The 16,357-nt window shown below is 35.7% G+C and overlaps 1 protein-coding gene across 1 annotated transcript; it reads right to left on the reverse strand.

Annotated features, from left to right (window-relative positions):
- Nucleotides 1-11,703: 11,703 nt before the first annotated feature.
- On the reverse strand, nucleotides 11,704-15,251 carry LOC125230104 (putative glutathione-specific gamma-glutamylcyclotransferase 2). Its single transcript, XM_048135128.1, has 3 exons — nucleotides 14,991-15,251; nucleotides 12,609-12,837; nucleotides 11,704-12,193 (listed from the first exon to the last, which is right to left on the reverse strand). The coding sequence occupies exons 1-3, from the start codon at nucleotides 15,132-15,134 to the stop codon at nucleotides 12,012-12,014; spliced, it is 555 nt and encodes a 184-aa protein (XP_047991085.1). The 5' UTR covers nucleotides 15,135-15,251; the 3' UTR covers nucleotides 11,704-12,011.
- Between the last annotated feature and the right edge of the window lie 1,106 nt (nucleotides 15,252-16,357).

Genomic DNA, 16,357 nt, shown 5'->3' on the forward strand with positions numbered 1-16,357 from the left:
CTTCTGTTTGTTATTTACTCCTTTATTACCATTATTATCTTTGTATAGTTAAATTATCATGCTAGTAGAATTTATACAAAGCTATACTGTTATATTCTATTTCTTAAGATTTACGTAACACATTCTAGAAGATTAATTTTAATTTTATCAACGTACTTGAAATCGTTAACTGTGTTATCGAGTTGCCTACCCTACTTATATGTCGATTATCAGCACTTGTAATAAAACATTATGTATGGACATTGATGCATGATTGTGGAATTTCGTCACAAGACCACCGATTCTTTCGACGTGTTTTTATCGGTAGTCAGATGTTTTGTTGTCTATGATGGTTGGTATCTGTGGCACTACAATACACATATTGGGCCAAATTAGACCAATCGAAGGGATATACATAGTTATACTTGCTAAAGGGGCAAGCGATATTGCTATCTCCTGCATCCCGCATATAACGTCTCATATAACGCTCGTCAAGGCTAGAAGCAAGTTTAACCCTTGCTAGAGACACCAAGACACCATCAATCACGTTGAGCGTTTTAGCAGAATGACATGAATTCCATTTGGATTTCTAGACTAAGTATTCGGTAGATGGCCCCGAAATGAGAACTAGTCGAAAACTAAATATCTACCGCACTCTCAGGTTTTGATTTCCAATTTTATCCACTGATAAGTACCTAATATTTTGAAGGTATGCATCCTAAACACCCAGTTTTCTAGTACGCAGACAACTGGGTGTCGTCCAAAACATACATACAGTGGTTGTGCTTTCAAAAGGGCCTTCGGAGCGGTTTTTAGAGCGATAATACGGGATTATTTTACGGTTACGTCCGATTTCACCCTAAAACTCTTTGGACATCTCACGCGCTGTAAATAGTAGACTCTATCTAACTAGTAGCAAGAGTGGCCATTGGCCACACTTACTTGCAAACTAGTTGACTAGTTTAATAAGATCCCTCACAATTAGCTTCTAGGCCTAGTCTTCTAGCTTCAATACGATGTCCATAACTAAAAGTTTTCCTAATAATTGTCTTTAAACTAGGTGACAACATATCTGATACTATAACACTTTCTATTCTATTATTAACTTTAGTATCGATATTATTCATTTTTTTATTCCTTAATCGAACACTTCGATTTCTCCGGGTCCATAATAGTTAACAACCTGCGATGAACCTTATGCATTCATACCAAGGTCCCTATTTCAATGTATAAGAAAGTTAATACGAAACGGAACCAGTCTCGCTATAAATATTTCTAAAATCGCTTCTATTCCTTGGCTATTATAGTCGTCCATAGATATTTTGAATCGGAAATTAGCTGCGATATCAATGAACTCACGTGCACAATGACCGGATATATGTATGTACGTATATGCCGATCGCAACGCGAAGGCTGATTTCGTTGGGTCACATCGAGTATTGACCTACTAGACCAAAGTATAGAGAAATTAGTAACTACTTATAGAGTGCTCACTGATGCATCACGAGTTCTCCTATAAAACTCGCATGTCTGTAATCCTTATTTAAAACTTCTAAATGGTTTTTATCGTTGTAATGATGTAAGCAACTAAGCACTATTTAGCATTTTTCTCTGTGACCAGAGGATTATTATTATAAGAGCACGCAGGTAATAAAGACTGTCAATAAACATTTGTTTCACTGCTGATGTAGATGGCGACACTTAGTGAGATAACACGGGTGGCCTGATGGCCTCATTTCTTATCCATGAAGAAATGACAAAAATCATGAAACATGTTCGGACTGAAAAGGATTGTCCGGATCCAAAACCTATAGGTAGGTACCTATACATATACAAAGACTGACGCCACGACGCTTAGATAAATTGGCCAATAGAACTTTTATACTTTTATTTTAGTGCAAAGTTATTGGGCATTAAAACTGGTTGATAGTCTTTACAAAAGTTTTGAGTACGTACAAAAGTCTCTAATGATATAGGCACATTTTTTAGCGATTTGATTCGACCTCCGCGCTGTAGTTCATACGATAACACTAAATATAAACGAAATTTACCTCGGATTCGTTTTAGTTACATAATCGAGTGAACTATGTACAGAGTCATAGCGTTGAGAGTTTAGACAGAAAGGTCAAAAATCAGCTTTCGAAATATATTGAACTAAGACATTTGACCTCATGCATAGACTGCATAGTAGTAAGGCGGCGGAATTGAAAAAAGTCGTCTAGTTTTGAAGTTGATGTGACTGGAGAGTATACTGCTGACAAGAGGTATCGTTGTGATCGGTAGACTTTACTGAGTACGAAATAATGACTTGTCGCTTTCTCAGACTGTGGGGGGGGTTAACTATGACGTCACAAAGATCGCGGTCCCGGGTTTCAATTTTTTGCCAATTTGTCTAGAACCCCTTATCCAATTTTGAAAAACGAGGTGTCGATTGAAAGCGTATAACATGCTGATTAAGATTTATTATATGTGAAAAGTATAGTTTTGTTAGTTATTTTTTAATTAATAATAATGCAAAAAATACTTTTTTTTTTACTCTCTTTTTTTAATTTGTGACTCAAAAAGGCAATGAAAACGGCCACTTAGCTAAAAAATATGTTATATAAATCATTTAACTACATTATTAAGCTATCTGTTGCTTTTTAAATTTCTACGATCGGATAATAAATAAGCAAACTACAACCACATACCTGTAGGCGGGGAGTACCGCTTGACACGCGTTCCCATACATTCGGCGTCTACCAAATTACACCTCGCGCAAAATTCGTTTCAAGCAGATATACCTCTAATCTTATTCATCGTAACCTATCAATATTGGTATCTTTTGAAAGTACAATTAAAGTACTTTAAGAAACAATGTCAATCATTTTCTTAAAATCAATAATCGCCAGTCTGCGGTGGTTACAAAGGAAAAAGTGGGTATGCAATTTGACTGGTTTCCTAGGTTTGATATCCTAGACGAGTTTAAAAGGGGAGGTAAAGGTGACATATGGGTTGTTCTCTGGCCTAAAAGCTATACAGAGGGTCAGGGGAGAAAAAAACTAGGGTTTAAGTTTAGTTTTAAGTTATTTTTTCTTTTATTTGTTGATTTTATTGTGTTTAATTTTTTGTAATTTTATCAAGGATACACATTGGTTTCTTTTGCTGAAAATTCTCTTTTTTATGAGAAATTATGAATTTCATGGCATTTTCCGATAGAGACTAAAATTAACTTTCAAATAAGGCCACATAGTCATACTGATACATAGTCATACCCTTAATATTATATAAGTAAAAGTATGACTATGTGGCCTACTGATACATAGTCATACCCTTAATATTATATAAGTAAAAGTATGACTATGTGGCCTTATTTGAAAGTTAATTTTAGTCTCTATCGGAAAAAGCCATAAAATTCATAACATTTCTCATAAAAAAGGCAACTTTTAGCAAAAGAAACCAACGTGTATCCTTGATAAAATTACAAAAAAATTAAACACAAAATCAACAAATAAAGGAAAAATAACTTAAAACTAAACTTAAACCCTAGTTTTTTCTCCCCTGACCCTCTGTGTAGCTTTTAGGCCAGAGAAAAACCCATATGTCACCTTTACCTCCCCTTTTAAACTCGTCTAGGGTATCAAACCTAGGAAACCAGTCAAATTGCATACCCACTTTTTTCCTTTGTAACCACCACAGACTGGCGATTATTGATTTAAAAAAAATGATTGACATTGTTTTTTAAAGTACTTTAATTGTGCTTTCAAATGATATCAATATTGATAGGTTACGATGAATAAGATTAGAGGTATATCTGCTTGAAACGAATTTTGCGCGAGGTGTAATTTGGTAGACGCCGAATGTATGGGAACGCGTGTCAAGCGGTACTCCCCGCCTACAGGTATGTGGTTGTAGTTTGCTCATTTATTATCTGATCGTAGAAATTCAAAAAGCAACAGATAGCTTAATAATGTAGTTAAATGATTTATATAACATATTTTTTAGCTAAGTGGGCGTTTTCATTGCCTTTTTGAGTCACAAAAATCAAAAAAGAGAGTAAAAAAAAAGTATTTTTTGCATTATTGTTAATTAAAAAATAACTAACAAAACTATACTTTTCACATATAATAAATCTTAATCAGCATGTTATACGCTTTCAATCGACACCTCATTTTTCAAAATTGGATAAGGGGTTCTAGACAAATTGGCAAAAAATTGAAACCCGGGACCGCGATCTTTGTGACGTCATAGTTAACCCCCCCACAGTCTGAGAATGCGACAAGTCATTATTTCGTACTCAGTAAAATCTACCGATCACAAAGATACCACTTGTCAGCAGTATACTCTCCAGTCACATCAACTTTTTCCGAGACCCTCTCGCCGCTCTACTATAGTAGGTACAATCCGAAACTAACTTTGGCTTGAAATGAATAGAAAGAAAATAAGGGAATGTCTAGATGAAGTCTCATTATAGTTCTTGTCTAAGTTATAAATGGAATGGATGTAATATATAGTAGGTAGACTCGGTAGGTATATTAGCTACCCGCTAACATGCTCCACCTACAATAGCCTATTGAAGTAAGCGGTTTAACACAAGGCTGGGATTTTCTAAAGTCAGAGTTAACGAAGTGTGTTAATTTTCCTTGTCTAGACAAGAACTACATCTTTATTCACTGATTTTCCTTCGTTGCTAATTGCAGTACTTATATATTTCGAACTTAAATGGATACTAGACTAGGTAAAGTAAGAACTTGAAGTTTAGACAAATAAATAATTAAAAAATAAATATTATAGCACATTCTTACACAGATTGACTGAGGCCTACGGTAAGCTCAAGAAGGCCTGTGTTGTGGGTACTCAGACAACGATATATATAATTTATAAATAGGTATTTATATACATAGAAAACATCCATGACTCAGGAACAAATATCTGTGCTCATCACACAAATAAGTATGCCCTTACCCGGATTCGAACCCGGGGCCGCGGTGTAGCAGGCAGGGGTATACTACAAATGATCACACATATGAAAGTGAAATCTACTTAATGGCTATGTTAACTAAAATTGTTTTATACCTAGTAAAAAATGAGGCAAATTTATGAAAGCACATTTACCTACTTAAACGTTATTAGCTAGCTAAAAACATAAAAAGTAAATATACCTTGCATTTCTTGTACACAATTGTAATTGTTGAATTACAAAAAGACGCGTTGTAAGTACTATAATTTATTTAATTTAAGTTTTAGTTAAGTTATTTTTTTAAAGCGAGTGTGCACTCGTTATACTTACTATACCTAACATTTTATTTCTGTTTTAGTTATATTTCTCTAAAGTGAAATGTATAATTTCTTTGAGAAAAAATAAAGATCTATAAACCTAAATCTAACTTGTACATTAGCTTAGAACCTGTGCCGTGCTTTATGAAATTAATCTTCAATATTAGTTTTAAAACATATATTTTTATTTATTTTAGTGATAACAAAACAAGTTAGTTTTAAAATATAAGGTCAGTGTGGGGAAGACCGTCTACCCGGAAAGACCGTCTATTGACTATAACTTTTTTGTTTATATATCTACGCCTCTCACACCTCTGGAGGTACAAGCAGTTTTTCATCTTTAATCCATTGGTCTTCAACACATATCCCTAGGACGAACACTAGTTAACAATAAACTTGTTTCTCGTTTCGAACTCGAACATCAAGTTCAACATGGTTCCGCAAAAAAATAAAATAAAATAGAAGCAGTCGGAATATTTGTATATCATGTATGTAACGCAGTCATTTAATAACCATTATTTCTGACTAGTACTATTATTCTACTCAAAACGCGCTCATATTCTAGTTTTATGTTCTGAAATATGTAACTTAGAAATTGTGCCTAGTCAGAAAGTCCGGCATTAAAGAGAAAGGCAAGACCGGCATATGATAAACAAGGAGTTGCCAACCTTTTTTAGGCTTTATTGGAAATAAGTAGAGTGTAAACAATATCAATATATAGGTACGTTTTTGGCCTATGATAGTTGTACCGTTTTTGATTTTAACTTCGAAATACAGTTTTGATAATGATTCGTATGGTGTTACTAAAATCATTCGAAAGTATTAAGTAAAAATAAAATATATGTGACATGGTTGTGAAGAATGATAAGAGGTGAACAGAAGTAAGCCTACACTGCATTATTCATCATCATATTTAAGTTGGTAGAATTATCGTAAGCTCTAACCGTTTTTTATTATTTTTGTTTAACTATATTTAGATTGTGCAACATGCGGCGACAAATATTTCAAAAGAGAGTAGGGTTTCAAGTTGGTTATTATTTTTATAATCAGCATTACCCAACAGGGACCGTATGGGTACCCTTTAAAACGGTTTTGACACTTTTGGCCGACTATTTTACGGCTACCCGACCGTTAATTGACATTGCTGGCTGTCACTTTGACAAAAAGTCGTCATGGGTGTTGTCAATAGGTTTTCGGGGGTGGTAGCTCAGGTAGGTGGTAACTCTGGTAGTAACTATAGAAAAACCAAGCATTGCTAAGAAATGTTACCAAACCAATTCACGACATCTTAATATCCTATTACCTTTTCTTAATAAAAAAGTTTCAAAAACAGATAAGTAGTTGGATTTATATGAGTCTGTAATATCGTGACTAAATTGTATCGCAGGTGTTCGTTGTAAAAACAGTATTATGCAATATCTGGACCTGAAAAAAAAAGGTTATGAACCCCATCTACGGGACTTATGCCGGTCTTGCCTTATAAATAGAAAAATGCTTATACGTTCAAAATTTTAACATTATTTTATTAATTATCTAGCACATTCTGCCCTGTTATTACGTAAAATAACAATGATCATGATTTTGGAACCCAGTCTCATATGAAATTACGCGACAACAAGCACTAGACGGTCTTTCTGTACTCATCGCGGGAGGACAGTCAACCCGCCGAGCCTTATAAAATGTGATTTTTATGACTTAAAAGTACCTTATTTCACCAAAATATTATAAAAGCTTTGTAAAATATAATATTTGCTATCTCATAGGACCATGCGCATTACGCCAGACTACATTAATTATAGAGTTTTATCCACTCAAACTTTATTTCAAATAAACTATGCCGGTCTTGCCCGCACTGACCTTAGATACCTATTATATACTTATAATGAAATATCCATAGGCTGTAAACAATCAGTTCAATCAATCTAACGGTAAAATAATTCGTCAATGAATTAACCTATTTGAACTTTAATGTGACAGAGTTCTAAAGCAGATTCTTCACATCGTATTCCGGCCGTACCTTCCTACAAAACTGATTTAGTCGTTGTTTAGCGATTTAGAGCTTTAATTAGATAGATTTACGGCAGCTTTTAAACACATTACTTAATCCTTAATGGGAAGATCTAAATATAACCGGAAATGCGCACGCTCATATAAATCTTTCACATGTGTCGATCTCACACCAAAAATATACGAAGAGAGAATTTCATTCAGATCTGTAAGTAGGCAAACATATGGTAGGTATGTTATTTGTAACGCTTACGTGAGAGCATACTTTTTAATAATTCAAAGAGAAGTTCGAGCCAAAACTGTATGTAAATGGAATGAGATCATTGTCTGTCCATTGATATGGTAATATAGCCTTCACATTTTGGCGCTAACCCGAGTCCCATTTTGGATATACAAGTTTTAAAATTGTTTTGAACGAACAACAAGGTTTTCGTCGCTTTGTCTTACTTTGACTTAGGATATTAGGTGAATCGGTTTACATTGCCTCTATAAGAGTAGGAAGAATATTAGGTATTTGATTAAACGCTACTTGCGCGTTCTAGGGCTCGCCAACTAACTCGAAATTAACTTTATACAGATCAATTTCACAATCTATAATCCCGAAATAGGCCTACAGAAATTATAAATAGGTATCGTAAAAAATATTTCTTTGACCAATTAGGTAGGTATTCATATTGTTTCCAACCTGTCGCTTGGATAATAAGTATTTTACTGCTACGTAAAACCAAAATTGCGAAGTGACGATTACGAAATGAGATTCATCGAAATCCTGGAGGAAAAGCTCTGTTATCTATTCACATAACGTATCACGCGAAAAGTAGACTCATCAAAAAATATTAAATGATCTCGAGATTCATCACAAAAAAGCGCAAACGGAGGTCAATCCGGAGTGGATCTCTTATAGCTAGGAGTTGACATAGCCTTGTGAAAAAGTTGTTGTTGCAATAGGCGCCAGGGCAACCCAATTTTAAAATGTCAACAACATCTTTTATTAGATAATTCAGCGTATCATTTAATGATGAGTTCATTAGATGCTTTTAACATTATTATGTAGGTACCTATTTATTCATAAGTTTCCAGGTACAGACTGTTTTCTTAATACACAGTCCAAACATTGTTGTTGTCGACTGTACACATTGCTATAAACAAATGAAGCATATTATTAAAACCTACCTTGACATAACAACATAAACATAATTAATCCGGCATACAACTAATATTATTTATCCTTCCCCATTGACCTCATTAGGCAGATTTAATTCTGACTAAAACCCGGGTACTATTGTTATTGTAATTTTGTATCGAAAAAGGTACCCATGGGTTTTATTTAATCTAAGTATTTAGCAAGTGTAAAGATTATAATAAAATTATTTCGCTGGTGTTAATGTGTTAGTTATAGTAATTAACAATGAGCCGCTAAGTAGGTCTAGCGTATTTGGGGCATTTTGCCTTTTAATATTCATTATCGTTACATAACGAGGCGCGCCGCCGCCGGCGCGCGCGCGGCTTTCACTCCATCCGCGATTAATTACGAAGACGATTGTGTACGCGCAGCGCTTCTATTTACTCAACTGCTTCGCCCGCCGAAAGATAAAGAAACTACCAAAGTGCCTACGTTTCACGCCAGTATCTTATCGCGAACACTCTATTGATCGCTCACCATAAACCGCGCTCGCCTCGCCTTAAACGGACGACAGAACCAGCCTTATTGTTCAATTTAACTTTAAAACGCTTTTGTGGCCGCGATGTTACCGGTGAAGTCATAATGTGCGCCGTATAAAAATAGAACCGTGCGTTTACAGGAAAATAGTGTCAATAACAAAAGTGTTGCGGTTTGTAATCGAGCGGAAATGGCGGCCAAATCGCCTACATTAAGTTTGAAGTCGCGGGAAATCATCGGTGTGGATCAGTTCAGTCAGCGCCGCGAAGTGTTCGACAAACACGACACCGTGTTCCTCCCGCTGCCGTCGCCCACCAACCTGGCGCCCTCTTACGTCGAAGTCGAGCCTATCGTCACGTCCAACCACGGAAAGACTACCACTAATTTCAAACGTAACAGCCCTGGATATTCAAGCATGAGAGAATCGCGAACAGACAACTCGGAAATTTTCGAATTCCGAACACGTAAATATTCCGACAATTTCACTTCGGAGTCGAACCAGGATGACGATGTGGATTACAGACGGAGCATGACTGAGCGGACTCGGCGTTTATCCAAGTTACGACGAGAATTCTTAACTTCGAACTTGCACGAACCCAGCAACGATATCTCATTCACGCGCGCCGGCACACGTGCTTCCATGCCAGTAAGAAGCGGCTCCGTAAACTATAAGATAGAGAGTCCAAATTTGTACAAATTTCCATTTGCGGAGCGAATCGCTACTCCACCTCCTGTGCGCAAAGTTACCGTGGACTTAGGTCCATCAGAAGTCGATAGTGGAAAAGAGAACCAAGATCCTGAATTCAGGTCCAAAATCGTTAGCTTGCCAGATACTGACGCTTTGAAGAAACTAGACCATCAAAAGATGTTCGAGGAACTTGTAAAAAGATATTCGCCACAACGCAAGCCGGTCGACTGGAAGATACCTCCCACCAAACCCAGGATAGTTGATTCAGTTCCTAAACTAACCACACCTAGCATGGCCAGCCAAGATAGCTCAGATAGTAAGAAACCAATAGGTGATAAGACAATCAAACCAGAAGATGAAGATGTTTTCGACAAGAAGCCCGAAACTGAAGTAAGTTTAGTTATTGAAGAGATAGAAGTAGAACCAAAGAAAGGCCGTAATGGGCCCGAGATTATTATACAAGAAACAGACGATAACAAAGAAAGAGAGTCTAAAATATCTTTGACAGAGCTAGCTGAGAAAAACGATGAAGTACCAGAATTATCGACAATCACTCGACAAATTAGCAAGGATTCAGCTAAAAGGCCACCTTTAGATAAAATGGTTGATTTAACGATCCCCGATTTGCTAGAGAAAATGACTGTAGAAGGTGAGAATTTAGAGCAAAAGAAAGACCAGAAAAAGGTGAAACGGAAGAGAAGTTTCTTGGATAAACTGCTCGGGCGTAACAAAAAGGATAAAGTTATAGTTGGTAATGATAAACAATAATATAGTCGCTGCGCTGCACCTACTACACCTGCCAAAGACTATCAAGAGTATCAAAGTTGATTGGTGATAAAATAATGACGTCAAGTTTACATATAGGAATATTTTTATACATACTGAAGCAGTAGTATTTTCGATAAATTATTTTGTTATAATTAAGCCCCAGACTTCCTCTACTCGATTCTTTATCTAAATGCAATGGCTAGGTTATCAATAGTTGATAAAAAGTAAGTGCCATGTGACACTCCCTATCTGCCAAATTCTTAGTAACGGTTACAAAGTGTAAGGTTTTGAAATGTAAGCCTGTGATTACGATTTTCTTGTCACTAAGCGAACTTTTTGGTCAATTTGCGAAACTTTTATTAAGTATTGGCATTCTAAAAAGACTGTGTATGTATATTTTTTACATTTATTACCTACTTGCAGCAGCATTTTAGTGAAGCACTTTTTGAATGAATCAGAAGACAAAACATTATTGACCGAGCGAGCCCGAAGCGTCTCCGTTTCAACTTAGGAAAATACACCATCTGTACTGAAAACGAATATAATATGTACCTATGACCTCGATTGCTGAAAGTTTCATGCAGGAATTAATATTTTACATAATATGCGTGATATGATCATTTGAATTGTTTTTTATATAAAATATATTCGTAAATTATTAAGTTACTCTACCAGTTTTATTATTTAGTCATTGGATATAACTGTATATATGTAATTATGATAAGTAAGAACATAGAACTTGCTAAAGTCGCTAAATACTATGTAAACTTCCTTCCTGTTCATTAGTTCAATCTATTGGTATTTATTTTGTATTATAATCAAGATACTTTAGAGAGTTTTACCTTATTCCGTAAAACATAAGACTCATATTTAATATGAGTCTTATGTTTTACGTAAGATTTTAGCTATGCCAACGATTAAGACGATACAGAAGGGATCAATTCTCCATAAAAACGCTCTCGACTATTTCCTCCCTGGTTTTTGAAGACAGAGCAATGATTTTTTTTTATTATTTTATTATTATTTTTATGTGTCGGACCGTTTTGATTTTTTTCATATTTTTATTTTAAAAGACGCTAGAGCCAATCAAAAATTTCCGAAATCGGCCTTTTTCGTTATAGCGCAAAAAAAGGTGTGATACTCAATATTGGTAACAATTAGCCAAAAAAACTAAACGGTCCGACACTGATTATTTCATTATTTTTTAGATTCTTAAATTTCGTTCCGGTTGATTAAGTTTTGAAGGAGGAAACAGTCGAGAGCGGAACCTCGATTTTAAGATTTTTTTCGCAATGTCTTTTAACTGAGTTGTTCTTAATGGACAATTTTTTTTCGATAAATCTAGTTAATAACATTACTATATTTAACTAAAATTCCCAAATTGAAAGGGGGGCTCCTTTCCATTTTAGCATTTTTGCTCCTGTATCGTCTTAAACACGAGGAATACGCCCTACGTCTACAGAATGTGTACGAACAATTCCGAATTATAAATGGGTTATTTTACGTTGAATTTTACGTAACATTTTCTGCTACCGTATTTCGAAAACAAATGTTTTTAGACTTTATTTATAATAAATGACACATGAATTTAAAAGAAATATATTTTATTTAAAACATTGATAAACTATTAAATTTTTCTAAGTATCACATGTTTCATTTTGATTGAGTGTCTAATTTTCTCACCTCCTTTTCTAGCGAGAAGAGGTGGTCATCATCAACGTCGGGTGCTAAGAGCCTCATGGCTGCTGCTAGCTTGTACACATATTCCTTATTGGGCCCACTAGGCCCTTCACTGACAGCTACTTGTTTTGCTATGTCTTGTATGGACGCCGGACCTGCAAAACGCAATTTATCAACAAACATTTCTTAACTTTTTTTCCAAATTCAACCTTATGATTTCAACTATACAGCGCAAATGACGTTATGGTGCTGCACTTAGGTGTGGTAAAGAGATGTTTGCTTGGTGAGACAATATTGCATCAACACATATTTAGACACATGTACAGATTGTACACAACTATGCTGATATCATAAAAGATAAGACTCTTCAGTTGCAAACTGCTTGTAAGAAATTGAACAAGTAGATTGAAATATGTGATGACACTGATGACATAGCATTTTGTTTCAAAGTTCAGAAATAAATATTGAACAACACTAACTCTTAACACTTTGCATTAAGGTGGAAAAATGTAACATATTTATGAACTCAACTATATCTGCCCCAAATTAAATAAATTATTATGGTCATACCTGCAAACGATTCATTATCCTCTGTAGCAATGTACAATGTCAAGTCAAAGGGATCATATGTTTTATCTTTCGGGTGGAATGTAACTGTTTTCTGACTATAGCCATTCTTTTCTCTGAAGTCCAAATACTTGGTCACTGTGTCTACATCTTCTGGTCTAATTTTATAAGCCACACCCCAGACTGAACTGTTAGGGTCATCACTGGCTATTAAAGTTACTACTCTCCCTGGCTGAAACCAAATGTTATTAACTTATTAAGTATAGCCCGAAAAAAAAAAGAAAATAGAAAGTAGCAACATCATCAATATCATCATGTCATCTCTTTCAAATCAATTTGTGTGAGAAAACAGAGTGGGATTATGATGGTGCCACTTTTTAATTTCTACTTGTTTTTGCCAAGCTAAGGTTAACTAAGGTAAATGCAATTAAAGGGTTATAGCTATTGGAGTTAATTCTCAAAAAATGTGAATTACAAGTATTCTCTTCATATACAAAGCCCAAGGTACATTGTGAACAAAACAATTTTAAGATACATCATAAAATCCTTAATAGGATCAGTTCTAAAATTGTGTTAGGAGATAGATGGCAGTAAGTGAACTGTGGCTTTGTTGTCACATTGTGTGGCTTTCCAGCACAATATAACCCTTATACTCAAGTGCAATAAGGTCCTTTTCAACGTAAATTCCAATACATATTCTGCTAAAACCGGTGCTTGTAGCACAAAAGCAGTTTAGTCTATGACTAAGGTAAATGCAATTAAAGGGTTATAGCTATTGGAGTTAATTCTCAAAAAATGTGAATTACAAGTATTCTCTTCATATACAAAGCCCAAGGTACATTGAACAAAACAATTTTAAGATACATCATAAAATCCTTAATAGGATCAGTTCTAAAATTGTGTTAGGAGATGGCAGTAAGTGAACTGTGGCTTTGTTAAGGACCCTTCTGTAACTGTGTCACATTATTCACACATTGAAAAGGCTACAGTAAGGTTACTGCACTACAGTTATTATTTAATAATTTTAATATAATATAATGGCTCGTTTTTAGGGTTCCGTACCTGAAAAAGGAAAACCGGAACCCTTATAGGATCACTCATGCGTCTGTCTGTCCGTTTGTCACAGCCATTTTCTCCGAAACTACTGAACCGATTTACTTGAAATTTGGCACGAATATGTAAACCTGTGACCCAAAGACGGACATGTAATTTAAATTGAGTAAATTAAATTATAGGGGCGGCTTTTGGAGGGTAAAAGTGACAATTAAAAATCAAAGTTTCTAGAACTATATTGTGTTACATATCAAATGAAAGAGGTTTTTATAACTATTTCAAAAATATTTTTTTAATAATTTTTAGTAAGGTAATTTTCAAGTTATTTAAGAAAATAGCAGGAGCGGCTCACTCCGCGATTCTATCGCCACGCTACAAGTACATGCTGGCGGCCGCGAGTTCGCGGCCTAATCAGGGGTGGCGCGCGTTCTCACGGAACGCACGTTTGCACTTTCTATTGATACATTACATCGCGAATTTTTTTTTGGGGTTCATTAGGTATGCGATGTCCGCGTGTGACCTAGAAAGTACCCAAGACTTGAATATATAGTATAGAGAATTAATTCATTTTAATCCATATAGGCAACCCTATCGCCCGACGCTGCGCACGTGCGGCTCGTTTCTTTATTAGAATTTTGTAGGCATTTAAAAGGCGGCATTTCGTGAACATCAAAGCAGTGGGCCTTCTGTACTTGTACTATTATATATTCTGTGAAAATAGGCTAAAAATGATCATTCCCCCCTTATCTCTGAAACTACTAAGCGTAAAATTTTCAAATAAATACATGAGATAGTTTTTAATCTATAGATTACAGGAAAACCTATTAGAAATCTACAGTATATCATATAAACTCATTTCTGTTTCGTTTTGTTCAAAATATCGATTATTCGCAAAAATGACTTAAGTTCCTACTAAAAAGGAGGCGCTTAAGCCCTTCTTGTAGTGTACGGAACCCTTACAACGCGAGTAGAACTCTCACTTGACCGGTTTTTATTATTATGGACTGATCGGCGATTGAATCTAGTCACACCTGATGGAAAGTGAAGACAGAGTCTAAGATAGAGCTCACCAATTCAGTAATAGCCTATTCACTCTTGCTTTAAAGATACCGAGGTCGTATTTTTCTGGGAACACCGATGGTGGGAGCACATTCCATTCCTTTGCAGTCCGCATCACAAAGGATGAGGCAATTCGTTTTGTGCGAATAAATGGAACACTAACCTCATACGGGTGCATTCGTTCCCCCCGCCTGGACGTCAGAAGATGGAATGTAGAAAAGTATAAATGTATAACAATGGAAGAAAGTATTAGGAAATAAAAGAGATATTTACCTTCGCTGGGATACCCCTATGGTCGGTACTATGCTGGTAAAATCTTCTTAGGTATCCTTTAATATAACCTACAAGTTTTACTTCATATGGAAATTCAACCTTCCATACTAAAGACCCGTAGCCAAACACCCACATCTTTAGCATTCCATATAAATGACCTTCTAATTTTTATATTTCATTGTAGCTTAACAGGAGTATTTAAGATATAATCATTATTAAGATCATATTTATTGTTTTGATTTGACTCAGATAACAGATGACAGTTGAGTTGACATTAACTTGACAGTGCATTTTTCCTTTCGTCCAAAAACAGTTTAATAAAATTCATCTTGGTTGGTCACAAGTTGGTCAAGCAATTTCCGTCACTAAAAAACCCGGTCAAGTGCGAGTCAGACTCGCCCACCGAGGGTTCAGTACAAACTTTCAATAGTTAAAATCTCGTTTCTCAGATAATTCTAAAGACTGTTATACAGTATGGCCGATAGTCCACTATCATATGTTTATCATAGAAATATGATAGGCATGATCATAGGCAACATGCAGTCCTTTTTCTTCGCGGAACAGACCTATGATCATATTTCTATGATAAACATATGATAGTGGACTATAAAGCTAGGAACACACTACGCGGACGTCCGTCGTAAATCGACCGCGGACGGGAATCTGGACAATGGAAATACCCATAACCGTGCAAACTATCGGTCGACGGACGCGGACGTGGCCTTGAGCGCACGGACGTCCGATCGAAATCTTGCTCTCTGGATGTTTTGTTCCGTGCACACTGATAGGTCGCGGTCGCGGTCGTTTTACGACGGACGTCCGCGTAGTATGTTCCTAGCTTAACACCAGAAGTGTTGGAGGTGCGTTGCCGGCCTTTTAGATGGGTGTATGCTCTTTTCTTGAAGGTTTGAGGTCATATATCGGTCCGGAGATACCGAAATTTTTAAATTGTTTATCTCAATCACGGAATATATTGTTTAACTCAGGGAATAAATTGTTTGACTGGTGGAATGGTTGGTTGATTGGTTGTTTGTCGCTCAAAGTTATGAAAACTGCTTGACACACTATATTATTGTATGATAGAAATATGATAGAAACACCATGATTGGTGAACAGGGATGAATAGAAATAGGGATCGTTGGGGTGAATATGGATATGATTTTGTCATGATTTTAATAGTATTTTATGCAACTGGCGTTTAAGTGAGGTCAAAAAAGACGAGTGGCGTGAGTAAACAATTTGAGGCGAAGCCGAAAATTGTTAATAAAGACGCCACGAGTATTTTTTGACTCAGTTAAATACCGTTGCATACAATACTTTTTCCACGACCATGCACTTACTTTTTAACTACTTTCTTTACTTACTTT

The sequence above is a fragment of the Leguminivora glycinivorella genome, chromosome 1, assembly GCF_023078275.1.
Source record: "Leguminivora glycinivorella isolate SPB_JAAS2020 chromosome 1, LegGlyc_1.1, whole genome shotgun sequence".
In the NCBI taxonomy this organism is placed as follows: Eukaryota; Metazoa; Arthropoda; class Insecta; order Lepidoptera; family Tortricidae; genus Leguminivora; species Leguminivora glycinivorella.